General features: G+C 35.1%; 1 protein-coding gene across 2 annotated transcripts; it reads right to left on the reverse strand.

The window, feature by feature from the left end:
• Positions 1–7,326: 7,326 nt before the first annotated feature.
• Positions 7,327–13,477, reverse strand: LOC149651768 (uncharacterized). 2 transcript variants are annotated; one of them, XM_089848826.1, is made up of 3 exons: positions 13,376–13,477; positions 12,912–12,990; positions 7,327–9,479 (listed from the first exon to the last, which is right to left on the reverse strand). In XM_089848826.1, the coding sequence occupies exons 2-3, from the start codon at positions 12,939–12,941 to the stop codon at positions 7,635–7,637; spliced, it is 1,875 nt and encodes a 624-aa protein (XP_089704952.1). In that variant the 5' UTR covers positions 12,942–12,990; positions 13,376–13,477; the 3' UTR covers positions 7,327–7,634. The 2 variants fall into 2 exon arrangements, with proteins under 2 accessions (XP_089704952.1, XP_089704953.1); XM_089848827.1 differs by lacking the exon at positions 13,376–13,477 and having other exon boundaries at positions 12,912–13,343.
• Positions 13,478–15,490: the final 2,013 nt, after the last annotated feature.

Genomic DNA, 15,490 nt, shown 5'->3' on the forward strand with positions numbered 1-15,490 from the left:
AACTTTTAAATCTGAACTAATTAATGAAGTTTAAGAAGTTATAACCCTCATTAGATTAAATTTTTGTAGATGAGGGTTCAAAATGCATATAATTAAAGGTATTTTAGAGCTCAGTACAGGGTGTTTCCGATAAGTCCATATTAAATTAAAGAGTGTTTGGGAGCAATCAAATGTTGTATACCCCATGTTCTTGGATACTTTCTACTCATTTTGAGTCTTTTTGACCCAAAGAACATGTCACCATTTAATTTATGGCAGACTTCTCACAAACACTCTGTATAGACCACCTTAATTAAAATGAAATCTTGAAACTCGCAAAACTTTAAATTGAAAGCGTATTGAAATTGAATGCAGATCACTTACCAATTTAATTCCCTTGGTTAACATCTTATCCGTCTTGTACAGACTTTACAAATGTTCTTCCGATTGAAGCAGACTCTAAATCCCATTAGCCTTAATCACTTTGATGTCAGTCTAATATATAGCTTCCGCCGGAACAATTCCCAAACCTATTTTAAAATAATCCTCATTACATTACGTTCCCTTAAAAAAGTGACACTTTTTTCCCAAAGATCCAATTGATCTCTCCAACCCTTTTTTTCTGACGCTTTTTGTGTTTGGATGTCACCGGATGACACTTTTCCATTAGGGTCCCTTCACTAACTATAGGTTTTTTTAATATCGAATTAGGCTTAGTTAAAAGAGTTTTAATACGTGTGTAATATTCGCCAAGGCTTAAGAAATTCAGGCGAATTTTACACCGTATTTTCAAAGAAAATTTACATGGGACAGTCCTTTATCTCAAGGGACATGTAGATTTTTAAGCCCGATAAGTAGTTATAGAGTGCTCTTAATTGCGGAACTCATGAATGTTAGATACCCCGGTTTTGTATTCATGATGAATAGGTACTGCTGGTAGCCATTGTTTTTAATTATTATGCAAAATATATGAGAAGGTTTAAAAACCATACATTTACCTGGTATAATCTTACTTTAAAATTTCTTTGTCTTCAAAGCTGTTTTTGCGAGTTGAAAGGCAACCATTGGGAATAGGGTAAACGCGAGAAAGCAATTTGTGGGAAAAATAAACGAAATATAATAACAGTATTTTCTTGTTTTCGTTGCATTCTTATTGTCGTAGGCCTCGAGAAAATGGGGTATAGGCAGAAAATGTTGTTGCGTTGTAGACGTCTGTACGGTTAATGGTAACTTCCTGCCGTTAGTGGGAATTTTTCATGGTAGAAAATAAAGCAGTTTTCGTTGTTTTTGGTAATAAAAGTTGGTCTCAACAGGGAAATAATCTTATTTGTTTAAGCGTGTGTTTTTACGAGAATTCATATATGCTTAAATTATAATAAACACAAAGTATATTATTTTCCATTATTTTTACTTCACTTAATTAACTTTTAATATCTTTTATTATGTATTATTGTAGAACAGTATGACACAAAACGAAATTAAGATAAACATTCGCAACTATTCAATATATTTAAAATTAAAACCCCTTTTGTTTATTTTATCAAAATATTCCAGACAAAAACCGAACTCATTTTGAAACAAAACATATCTATGTAGTGATGTAAATGTCAAAAACAGCGCTCAACATTTGTACTAGGACGTCATTCAAACCCTTTTGTTATAATGGCCACCGCCCTATAAGTACACATTAACCAAAACACAATAAAAATGAATTGAAGAATTCAGATGCATAATTTTCGGTTTTAAAAGAAAACCTATATTTCTTTGTTAGGGGGGAAAATTACTCTGAATTTTATTCAGTAAAATCCTGACGCAGAGTGACAGCAAAGGTATATAGAAAAAAGAGAAAGTGTGAATTCCCTCTTAGCCCAAGAAAAAACTGCCTTCCCCATTGGTATGTTAGGGGAAAACTCGCGTATAGCAACTCTGCGCTATACCAAAGAGGGTATAAAGAGGGGGGAGTGAAGGCTTGGCTGGAGTGTTCTCGCTTTGATATTTTTCTCTAAACTTCCGGTGTGCTAGCGCATCTTCCTCTGCCCTCTTATTGGGTGAAATACGGTGAACCAGATATTAGAAGGAAAATATAACAAATAAATAAAAAAGAAAAGCGAGAACTCCAAAAATGCTTTGCCAATGCTGCTAGCTCCAACTCCCCCTCTTTATACCGGAAATGCCTCAAAAGCCAAACTATTTTTGTTTAAAAAGGAGGCAGATTATGTCCTAAAGTAGAGTGATCGACCAATGAAGCTACTGGGCCAGTACGGTAGCCTTCATATACACTTTCATTTATTTCAATTTGCTTCTGTTAATAGTGAAGCATTCTTTTTCATTTAATATTAAACACTCGAGAAAAATGTCTCTCAGTTTGTTCTTTCATTATAAAACCTCTTCTTGTTCCGTCTTTAGGAGAGGAGACATTTTTCAATTAAGTTTTTTTTCTACTTTTCCGCCTCTGGGTATTGTTTTGAGATGGTGGTGCGTTAAGAGTATAAATTCGTCTCAGCTAGAGGATATATAGGTTCTCATTTTTAGTAATTACTTTTCTTGTAAATCAATAAGTAATTAGCAATAAAGCTACTGCCCTTAGCACCCCCCCCCCCCGAAGTACATTGTCTTAACCGAAACTGCCCTCAAGGTCCATATTAAATTTTATTTACAATTTTTAAGACTGAATTTTATTGGCACAGAAGAAAAGCTCATCATATACGCGTTAGGTCGTTAAGTTCTTATATTGGGCGTTCTTTTGGTGTTGTCTATTTTTAGTTATTTTGGTCTAGGACTTAACTTTTGCTTACTTCTTATAAACCAATAAATGGCCTCCAAATGTCATGTCATGAACTTTGACTTTTAACCAATTCAATTTAAGTTACAATCTATTTTCTGGGTGAAAAATAAATTCATCTCCAATCTGCACTTTGTGAATTTTTGGTATATCAAATTTATGATCAAGGTTTAGTCTAATTTTATCTTTTATAAGTCTCTAATGCGTCCCTTTTTAATTATATTAAATAATTAATTAATAGAGTGACCACTCTAAAATGGCCTTCATATCGGGCTTTTATTTACACTTTTCTAAAAGGAAGAGCGAGCTAAAGATGCTTTTAAGCCTTCGTATTACTTTTTAAAGTACTTATCGCCCTTTTAAAAGCTTACTACCTACCTAAACTAGGCCTTTGTTGTATGGAATTCAGTTCTTTTCGGTTTTGACAGACAAAGCTTCGCGATTGAAACCCGATACAATATTTTTAAAATCCTTTAACAGTCAAAAAAGTCGTATATCCTAACTTGAATCATACCATTATAACTGCTTTTTGAAACTAAACTCAACGATGAGGGAACTTCAATTAGACTGTCGAATGAACAACTTGCTTTTATAATTAATTCATTTGAAACCAATAACAGGAAGCTATTAATTACTTCTAATTGTGAAGCAAAATTTCCTGGGAAAATCTTTATTATATACGTGAAAGGTTAGGTTAATTAGCTCCCAATAGCAGTTTCTATATTATATATAGAATAGACCAAATTAACCCCTTCTGCTATGGAACCTTTATATTTCAGAAACGTTGTAGCTTCGAAAATGCTGGGAAACAAAATTGAAGGCCAAAATATTTTGGTCACATCGATTTATTGACTATGGAAATACCAACAATAGAAATTATACAGATTTGTTGTCGATGGGAATATTTCACCCCTCCCACCCGGTTTGACATCAATTTTAGTTGTTTTTGACCTCAAGGTCACAGGGTTCGTCAACCCATAAAAGCACGTTATTTTAATTCTTTTCTTAATGCTTGTGTATCTCCTCTTCAGAGTTAAGTTCGATTTGGTCAAATGAGGTGTCGATGGCACGTTTTAGTCTCTTTTTTTGACCTCAAGTTTACTCGGGGTCAATTAACCAACTAAGCACGTGTTGTTTTCGTTTCCGTTTCGAAATAAACAACACGCGGTGGATGGTGACCTTTTAAACCAATTAGCGTATTAATTAACTTAAGAAAGATACGACATTTTGGAAGTAAGATTGAGCTAGGTTTGTAAAATCGGGGGAAAACACGCTGGCCATTCAAAGTTAACGAAGAACACCGATTAGTTTCGTCGTGTCTTTTTCCTATTTGCTCCTTCTCGTAACTCTAATGAGAATTTGTCCATGGTCCAACGGATAGCCATTGGTATACCCTCTTTACTCTTAACCCCCTCCTAAGATGTCGGGTTTCGGTACCATTCCGTTTTTTTTCTTTCTCGCTATCTTGTCTCCTGAATAGAGACAAAGCCGACTTAATTTGGCCCTTGGGTCCTTCAGTTTGGTTCAAATAAATGGAGCTAGGGACCCTCCTGTTTCGCAAGGTTGCGTTTTCGATCAACTTCTGACTCTATTCATACCTTAGTTTCTATAGCTGCTGTATACCTTCCTTGGGCTGCTTCATTATTTGTATAACGTGAGATTTCTAAGGATGTATTTATTAATACGCCTGTATTTGACAGGCTTTGTTTGAAGTTTCAAAGTTTTAAATTAATTTGGTTTTAAAGAAAGGTAAATATTCACTAACAAAGTATCTATTAAATAATACAGGGCCTTGACGAAAAGATCACGTAAGGTAACAACGTTAAACTTGTAATTAAAACCTGAGATCTATTATTAATTTTTTGTTATTATTTTAATAACACAAATTAAATATTTTTCATGGAAATATTTCAAAAAATTTACATAATCTTAAATGGCATGTCTTACTTATTTTTTTTATAAGTTGTTTACTAAGAGTCTGTTTTGAAAGACACCAAAAGGAAGCTTTCAAAACTGTTGTTAATCATATGCTTAAACGGAGATAAAATTTTACTAGGACAATTACTTTGCAATTAACAACTTCCGACGTCCTTTTCACTCAATTTGAGTTCAGCTCCTTATAAAATAAGGGTACGGAATTTAATTTGCAAAGGATATCTGATTGCTACTTGAGCCCAAGAGGCGTGAAGAACTTGATAGTTGATTCATTAATTGTAGGGCTCATTAAGCATGCGCCAGTCGTCATTAAACGAAATTAAAATCGTCACTTCATGCTCGTTCCCACTAGGGGTCCACTTTACACTAAGATTAACGCTTGAATTGATTTTTGAATTAGGCCATGCCAAGGGAGTAGTGACCAACGACGTATTAAGTCCTTCTCAAGGTTCATCGCGTCTGACGTTTATTGCCCAGTATTTCCAGATTCTCCTTTCACTCCGATTTCGCTGTCACTTGACTAATCCGTTTTTTTTTTCTCTCACTCGCTCTCCCCCGAGATCCGCGATTAGCTTCCTTCCGTTTCAAGTTTCCGAATGGGTATTAGGCTTAACGTTCTAGTCTGTCTGTCCCGCGCAGTCTGTATTTGTTGTTGGCGATTACCATGCACCATCCAAGAAGTGGATAGCTTAGACAGTGTTAAAGGTTAAGATAGTGTCCATAATCATAGTAAGAAGGGACGTGTTGTTTAAGGTATCAAATTTTACATTCCGTTCGTTTATTCCTTGGGTAATGTACTCCTGCTAAACATAATAAAAATGGAAAGTCTGCATTGCAGGAAATGAAAGCTAGCTAGGCCTTGCGATACCATATCTAGTTTCAAATCTTTCAATCTTTATGCCGGCCTGTGTCGTCGTGGTAGGACTTGTTTAGTGAACGTCTAGTTGGAAGATCGTTCTGACGTTTCGGAAACGAATATCGTTGTTTTTTTTCTTCTCCGGAACCAAGATCGTATTTCCTCCTGGCCAATTAGGCTCTTGGATCGAGGGGAGACTCATTTTCGGCTAATTACTTCCCTTTAATTCGACTGGTGAGGGACATTTGATACCAAGGCATTACCACTTTATCTGTCCTGTCGCGTAGAGCGCCGTAGATCCACGCCTAATTTCGTTACCTTATAGTCAGACATACAGACGTAATTCTGTAAGGAAGGCTTTTACCTTTCTGGACGCCATTTTGCAAGATGGGGCGAATTAGTAAAATTCTTGGTTAAGACGTACTACTTTACAGTATTGTTCTTGCAAAATTAGTTCCAGCGGTTTGGGTTGGTGATATTAATCCTGGCCGTCATTTGTGAACATTTCCTTTATTATTTAAAACTCAATTAACGCTCATTTCCCAACTTAGTGGTGTGAAGGGAAAGGCGGGAACAAAATGACATCATTAAGCCTATTTCTTTCACCCTTCCTCTGATTTAATTGGTTCTTTCCTACGGAACATACTGCCCATTGTTTACGTAACACAGCGTATCTCGAAACTGAAAATTTCTCCCTTTTGCTTCATCAAAAACCTAAGCCTGAAAGAAAGATTAAAATCATTCTCTTGAACTATTTTAATTATCTGTCCCCCTCTAATTAGACTACTGAATTCAAAGAGAAAGAGCCTTAATTAGTTTTTGACACAAATTAAAGTTGCTAAAACTTTCAACTCTGTATATGACTTTCAACGACTAATCATTCAGAGGGAATTAAGCTATTAGTTCTCGTACCTTCAATAACATTTTGATAAATTATATAATCTCGATAAAAAAAAGGCGCGAATTTATTAGTTTTCCCGCTAAATAAAATAACCTCGTGCTTTTTTCATTATGGATCTCCCTAGCGCGTTAAGCCTAACCAAATAATGGATTTTTGGTCCTCGTGCGAGCTTTTTCTTTGCGCGCCATTTCATAGCTTAGGCCTAAATCGATCCGGTCTATATACATAGTATTCTTTGGCTTTTTCTGGCCATACTTTCTTTGGCCCTAGCTGAAAGGGATAAGGTAAGAATCGAGGGGTATGTTACTTTAACCCAATTCTCGTATGAAATATGATTTTTTTCTATAACTAAAATAGGCGGATATGTCCATCTCCTTGGTTGGGATAAGGTTGAGGAAAGGGTCAAACCATTATTTCGTCTTCTTGTCGGACCCAAAGAGCTTTTGAAGATGACCTAAGCGCAATATACGTTGGCCCACTGCTACTACGCTGCCGCGTGGTCGAAACTTTTTCCTATCTTTTGAAACGCATTATTTATACATTCTTGCGGGCAAAATAACACGAGGGCAGCGTTATTCCCTGGCCTGTCTTCGAAGGTGATGAGATATGATGGCTTAAGAGTTGACGGTAACACGACACTCATTCGGGCATATAGAAAATCCGAACTGCACTTTATACATTGTGTTTAGTTTACCATAACGGTCATATATGTATCATATACCATACGGAATTGATTAGATCATTTTGGGATAACGCCAGGAGGGTTTTTGGACATTGAGCGTTTTAATTGCAAACACCTACTTGAAAATAATTAGCTGAAAATGGTCCATTGGCAGAAGTTACAATTTCACGACTTCACCCCTAACCCATTAGTTTCGGTAATAAATACTTTATTTAACATAATTTAGTTCACAAAACTAATACACAGAACTCTGACAGCAATTTAAACGTTTTTAAGTAATTGATGATTATCCTAAAACACTTTTTAATGGTTTTTCTGGATTAATTTAACTCACAAAGTCTATTTGAAATTAACTCAACACGTGGATCTAAATTGTACGTAGAAAAATATTGAACTCTCTCTGCTTGATGTTAACAATTTAACATTTTAGTCTTTGTATAGGCAATAATTTCATAAATTTAATTTTGATCATCATTCAAAATTAATTTATAAAAATTATTTAATTTTTCTTTTGCTTATTTTGTGGGCCATCTCTATCGCTGTCGTAATCGCTGGAGTAATGTTTGAAGTATCCGGTGGCGTATTCTTCGGCGTTGGAATTGTTGTTTGGGTCATTTTCTTTACCATTATCTTTCTTGTAGTATTGGAAGGTTTTTTGATACATTTTCGGAGTTGGTTTTGGTCCTTGTCTATGTCGATTACTGGCGCTGGGTCGTGAACCCGCGTTTGACCTCTGCCTTGGCTCTCCAGAAAAACCAGATTCGAAATCGAACCCACCGTAATCTTCACCAAAAGGGTCACTTTCGAATTTAGATTGGGATGGTGAAGCGTCTCTGTAGTCTGATGGTCCATCGTAATCGGGTTTTACGTTGGGACCAACGGATGTGCTGTAACCATAACCCCCAGATGGTTTCTGTGGTAATGGTTCTTCCTTAGTTTGCTTGGGCCTTGAAAGTTGACGTTCCTCGGCTTGTTTATGATAAGGTCTTTGCGGTTCGTTAGTTTGACGATAGCCTTGGGTTGAAGCTCCGTGTCCCTGTCTACCCTGGGGTTCAGCGCTGTAACGTTGGTCATCGTAGCTTGATTCTTGTCTGCTACCTTCGTTGGGATAGTCGTAATAAGGACTGCTGTCGTAGCGTTGAGTTGATGTCGGATGATATTTGGGACGATCTTGACTGGCCTGGTAGTTTTTCGATACACGACGGTTATTATTGGATCCACTTGGACCAGGGTTGAAATCGAAGAACTTAGGGTCGATTTGAGGGGTCTGGGCAGATCCTGATGGAGTACCATCGGGGTAGTAGCATTCTTTTGTCATGATAATACTTTTGACCCTACGATTTTCAACCGGTGACCTTTTAGACCTAAAGAATGACTCTAACAAGTCAGACCCTCTCGCGTGTAAGTCTTTGGGCAACTCTTGAACCTCCTTTATGACCATCTTGCATCCTTTTTCGTTTAAACCTTTTGGAATTTCGAATTTTGGTGGTTCAAAGAAGCTTTCTTGCCGGCTGTGAGATGGTTCGGCGTCAGTAGCTCCAAGAATTTGGTCTCTGATTTCGGCATACCTATCTATTTCATGGTCATAATGCGCTCGGTTTGGTCTCTGAGCCGGGATTGGGGTGAAAACTTGAGATGGTTGAGGTGGAACGGGTGTCACTCGAGATCGGCTAGATTGGGCAGGGGCGTATTTGAAGGTTTGCCCCGTACCGTAACCTTCTGGTTTCTGTTTTCTGCGAACTACAACAACTCTTTTGTTTGGTGGATTAGGTGTAGGGAAGGCTGTTGTGTATTGAGGCTGTGGTTGTTCGTAATCCGTCGGTCTGTAATTAGGTTTAGTCGCGGTGCTCTCCGGTGCGTTTTGTTCGTAAACCGGTTTGCGTTTTGGGAAGAGACTACCACGATCAGTTGACGTGTAAGGTTGGGTATACGGAATGTTTCTTTCGGTTGGTGCGGAATAGGTTTGCGGTTGGTTATACGAAGTTTGGTATTGATTGGTTGGATACGTTGGGGTATTGTATGGTGCGGAGTAGCTTCCTTGGTTATAGGTTTCCGGGGCCACTGTGGTTGTCACCTTCTTTCTACGCAATGGCTTACGTGACGTCTCGGGAGGCGTCGAGCTCTGGTAACTTTGGTAGTTTCTGGAAGCAGCCTTCTTTTTAGCGGGTTTGGATTGAACTGGATTTGGTGTAGTTGTAGGTGTAATTCTACTTGACCAATCGTGAGAGTTCGAGGCCGCGTAGACGAAAGGATCCATAAGAGTGTCGACTTCCTGTAAGTCAACGTCTCTCATTCGTTGTCCAGTTGCGATCCATGTGAAGTGCACTTGAAGGACCAAAGCAACCTGTAATAAACAGTTGATATTTAATTCAATTATTCGTTAATGGTTTTGGGGCCATTGTTCCATTATAACGATTCAGACAACTCTTAATCAATTAGTCGAGCAATTTTTCCGGATGGTTAATCGCGTTTCAAAACATGAATTTATTCATGCTCATATTTTACGCCCAACATTTTATTTTCTATGAAATATAAAGGAAGTGCTTTAGCGTGTCTTTATAAATGCTTTATAAACCTTTCTCAAAGGCCTGATAAACTTTATATAATAATCTTTTTGATTTTTTTATGAAGATCCGAATGATTTACTGCCTAGGCATCTTTGGAGAGAACAATTTCAGTTTCGAGCTATTCATCACAAACTCTTATAAAATAGAGAGACTCTAGAGCAACATTTTTGGAGGGCGTGTCCTTGCCAGCCTGGAATGCCTTGTCAAAAGCAAACTGCTAGCCTTAAGAGAGATTATATTCCCTAGGAGCTCTATTTATCTTAAGTTCTTCAGAGCTCTCTTTTTAGCACAAAGAGGCATGAGAAAAAGAATATAAATTTTCCCATCTTCATTTCATTTTCTAAATTAAATCTACAGGTAACGGTGGTTTAAATTATGGGCTATTTTTTTTAAAAAGGAAAGGCCTAATATGGATTTTTTCTTATATACTAGAGAGGGCGTATAAAATAATGAGTATTCAAAATTGGAACGAAGTTTCTATCTAGAATATTAAAGAAGATAAACGCATTAAAGTTAACTCCGAGTTAGGCCTATTTTTTAAGCAGACGATTTGCGGTATAAAATTCTATTGGACTTCTTGTACCACGTGACGCCCACCTCCTCTACACTTAATTGCTTATAACTTCTTTAATAATGAAGATAGACACGTAGTACTAATTTGAAAAGTTCACTATTTTATACGCTCCATAGAAATATATATTGAAATAGCACTTTTAACTCTTTTGATTGAACTAAACCAAGGTACCATTCAAAAATTAATACCGTCAAAGTTACCCAATATACTAATACGTCTTTTAAGCGGTACAATAAGTAACTCTTAAATTTTAAATCATTGACAAAAATTTGTATCAGAATTAAATAACGATATATTTTCATTTTATGGTAAAAAAGAAATACCAGTCGAAGCGTGACGATTGACATAAATCGGAAATAAAAAAGTGAAAAGCGTGTCTTTGACTGAATAATAGCTTTCGGTCTGGTATTATGAGAAGTAGCCGGGGAGTTTTACATAGGGAAAAAATATTCAGTGAATGTTCACCGTTGACTAAATCTCAATAATATTATACACTGGGCTTCGCTTTCACTTTTTTTTTCTTGCCCCAAATTTTGCGAACCGTGGCCACACCGTGAATTCTCCAACTGAAACGTCTGGTTTTAACTTGAAATTCCGTGCCGTTTTAATTTAAATCAGTAACTTCTAAGATATGATTGATTTAATTCGTCCATGAATAATTATTAGAAGCTTGATCGAAAAAGCAGTTCAAAATAGATATTGTGCACTACAAAGGGATAGAGAAATTTCCTCCCCCCGGTTCTTAACTTTAACCGCATGCACTTCAAGGTTGCCATGCATTAATTTGTGATAGAATCTGCTGCATCTCAGGATTGCAACCTAGTTATAACTGAATCGAACTGTATCGGTATCTGTTGTCACAAATGACTGGCAACACGTGTCCGCACACTATCTATATATAGTTAACAAGCAACTTATACCTAAGTCAAAGTGATAACCCACCTCGTTAGAATGTTTTGGGTTATTTTTTCTGGTTGCCATTTTTAAAGATGTCATATATCAGAGGGCATATTAAAACCAATAACCCTTAAAACAAAACCCATCTGTAGCATATAGTGATCCAAACGTCATAGGTCGCGACGACTTGCTATAGATAAATCGGTTTTTTATAGCAAGCGATATTCATGAGAAAATTATTCGAATTCATAAATACAGTTTATAAGAATTAAAAAAAAAAGTAGAAGAAAACGCTGAGTGTTTGTAAAAGGGAGCTAAATATTAAAAGGGGTGGTAACACGCGAATTTCCAATTCTCTAATGATGCAAAAATTTGAATAATCGATGTCTTAGCTCCAATAATTTACAGCTAAATACCGGTTTAAAAAAATCGTTCGAAGTAATTTTTTTCTTCGTCATTATTTTTCTATGGGAGCTAGCTCTCTCCCACGGTTTAGTTTCAACTTTTTTGACTTTAAAGTTTGTTCTTTTACATGCAATTTAACAACAGGATAGGAGGGGGTAAAGGATTTTTTCTAAGCCTTAACTAACGAAGATTCATATATATATATTTTTTTTATTTATTTCTTTAAATCTGCTTATTAAGATTGAATTTTTATTTTATTTTTTTTTCATTCCAATTTTTTTATTTAAACTTCATACAAACATAAATCCTATTATTTTTTCTGTGGAAATAATGGCATACGCCGCTCGTTAGCGGTTGAAAAAAAAAACAAAAGAAACGGGGATTGAGTTAGAATCTACAGTTTGTTAGTTTAAGAGAGGTCAATTCTCCCTGGGGAGGTTTTAAGTTGAATTGTAATTAATATGGTTGGGTTCTAATAATTTTGAATTCGGTTTTCTAAAAGAGGAATAAGTTTTAAATTCTAGAATTAAAAATGAGGTTCGATTGTTGACTTCAGAAGTCTTGTACTTCACTAACAAGCAAAAATTTCGTGTTTGCTGGATATATTTATTTATATATGTATGTTAATTTCAACAAATAAGCTACGTGATTGGGTATACAGGGTGTTTTTGATAAGTCTGCCATAAATTAAGGGGGATGTTCTTTGGACGAACGATTTTGAGTAAAAAATGTAACTTCTATCTCCATTTTTTTTGTCCTAAAGGAACACTGTTTTCGAGTTAAGATTGGCCGGAGTATTTTACGGATGACCCCTTATATTTAATTATATAATTTTTAATTTAGACAATGATTTCTAATTTAATTAAGGAGTCGTCCCTAAAATACTCCAATCTTAAATGGAAATCAGTGGCCCGGGCTTCAAAATTTCATAAAATCCCCCTTAATTTATGCCAAACTCATCAGAAACACCCTGTATATTAAACTTCACGTTGGGTAGTGTATGTAGGGTTTCTGATTTCAAATATATTCTAAAACCGTAACTGGAAATCGGTGAATGTTCATCTCTAATTTATCTCCAATTGCAATTTAAAATAACTAAGTCTGAAATCAAATTCCGCACCGATTCAAATTTCGTTCTGAAAAATCCAAAAATAAAATACTTTTCCAATATAGAAGTTTAGCTTCTCAAATTTGATTCCCTCCGTGGAATACCGAGACTTAAGGGTTTATATGATCATCGATTTCCATCAAACACTATTAAATTCTCATTAATCAAAAGCCTTCTGGTGCAAGGACAAAAAGGATTATAAGACAAATAAAAATGATTACTTACTAACAAAGGCCATCTACAAGCCATAGCCATGGATGGTACTTGGATGGAAGATGCTGAGAAAACTGTTAAGATCCCTTTTCTAAGGAGAATAATATCCCGTCAAATACACTGGAAGAGTGACAGTAAGATTAATGCCGCCCCGGGCTAATGCTTCACGCTAAATAATAATAATAACGAACAACGAGAGCTCGCGATTCTTGCTACAGTCTAATCCAATGTACCAAGTGCTCTTTGGCTTTACTCTTAAAATTTCTCCACTACGTTACGACTCAACTTGCTCTCAGTTGAAAGAGAAACTTTCTAATGAATTGAGAAGTTAAGAGAGACCTCGTACTCAACGCGCTGTTTCTCAAATTTGGGTTGAGAGTGTTATAGTTAAACGAGTTTAATTCAACCTTTTTTTTTACCTTGTTGGTGGTGGTTTGGACCTTTTTAAAATGAACTAGAAGTATTTTCTTACTTACCTTTAGTTGTATTAAAATTGGAAGCTTATTTAGCTCACTAAAGCGTGCGTCCGATAGAACTGAATTGGTTTATCGGATTCTTCGCGAGAATTTTCAATCGCTCGATTTCTCAAGCGTGAAGTGGCGAAAACGAACTGATACTCGTCTCGAAGATTGTATTTTATCGAATTTTTATATATTTTATATCAAGATATATATACACTCCAGTTCAAGGATGAAATTGCTTAAGTCTATTTTCTTTCTATCAGGGTTAACATTGTTTAATAATCCGCCGTATCTTTTACTATATTGTAAACTGAGCCCGAACCAAATTCGGTGCAATTTTGATGGATCGAATTATTTTTTTTTATATTATTTCTTGTTATATTGGTTAGAGTTACAATTGAATAAGTTTGAAATATATCATCCCATGATTTGCGAAGCCTTTTTTAATAATACTGTTATATTTATGGTTACGGACGGTTATAACAAGGATGTGAATTTTTGAGGTTTTTTTATAATTTATTTTGAAAGTCTAGATTGTTAATTGTTATGGATGTACTGTTTTATATATATTTTTTACAAGCTCGTTATTGGAATTTCAGGGGCTTTGTTATGTGGGTCTGTAGGTTGTGAAATTTATAACACGTTACGAGGAAAGTCTAATTTTACTGTATAGATATTGTTGTATAGTATTGGTTTTTGGGCAGTGAAAATTAGATTTGTAGATTAAATATTGATTAGTTTAATTCAACGCACGAAGTAGCTCACATCTCCCCTCTATAAAATTAAAAAATTAATTGACCTACTAGCTCCACACATCTTTTTAAAATTACGCTAAAATGGTCTAGAAAAAAAATAATAATTACAATTTTAGGTTTTTAAATATTATTTTAAGAAATTATTTATTTTGAAAATCTTGTAGGTTTTTTGACTTAAATATTTCTCAAGTAATTTAAAGTGTTAAGTCAATTTCATAAATTCTCTATTTCGGTTCTATTACGATATTAATGTTTCCTATTTCACCATGACTTTAAGACAACTTTAAAAAATCAACAGTTTCATAACGTTTTGTGATATTTTCTGTGCAAAATCAAGCTGAACAACCTTCAATATAGTTTTTTTTAAATATTGCAAGGAAAAATATGAAATTTATGTTGCGTGTAAGTGTGTATATATATATATATATATTTCAATAACCGCGAGATCTCCGTGATTATGTTGTAATTAAATATTTTTATTTTTAAAACAATGTGGTTATTAACCACTCAAACATAACGATTAGTAATTATGTTGGTACATAAAAGTTTCGCTACAGAGATTTTTAAGGACTTTCGTACCAAACACATTTTATTTAAATAACACAAAAATTGATAATTAGATTCCCATAATTATTCATTGAAATGTTTACTTAAACGACCTAAATTATCTTTAATTTAATGCTTAAATTACAGGCCTTGTATTTAAATTAACAACGCTATAATTTCAAACATTTGAATATGAAAATTAAAATTTAACAGTCGAAACTAGACTTAACCCTATCAAAAATGGTTGAAATCAGGCTTAACCGTATCAACAACGGTCGAAATTCGGCTTAGCCCTATCAAAAGCATTCGAAATTAGGCTTAACCATATTAACAACATTTGAAATTGGGCTTAACCATATTAACAACATTTGAAATTAGGCTTACCCAGGGGCTTAACCATATTAACAACATTTGAAATTAGGGTTAACGCTATCAACAATAGTCGAAATTAGGCTTAACGCTATCAACAATAGTCGAAATTAGGCTTAATTTACCGCACTGTTTCAAAATAGATAATGTAGAACGTTTATAATTTCTAGCTTTTCTTGCAAGTTTTAAAACTGCATTAAGAATACGGTTCACGTAGTATAATTTACGGCGCGTTCACTTAAGCCTACTTTAAAGAGACGCTAAGCCTTTTTCCATAAAAAAATTTGCATAAAAAAGTATAGCCCCGCAATTAGAGTAACATCCTGCGACCGATCTATAGTGTTAAAGCCCTCTTAAGTAGGATGCTAAAATTTTCTTGTAAGATTTTTTTTATTCATAAGAAAGAAATCGTTCATTACACGCCTTCGTAATCGGGTAATCGGTAAAGGCTACTTCTGGA

This window comes from Phalangium opilio, unplaced genomic scaffold (assembly GCF_054372755.1).
Source record: "Phalangium opilio isolate 3A_F unplaced genomic scaffold, DU_Popi_V2 ptg000082l_1, whole genome shotgun sequence".
Lineage (NCBI taxonomy): Eukaryota > Metazoa > Arthropoda > Arachnida > Opiliones > Phalangiidae > Phalangium > Phalangium opilio.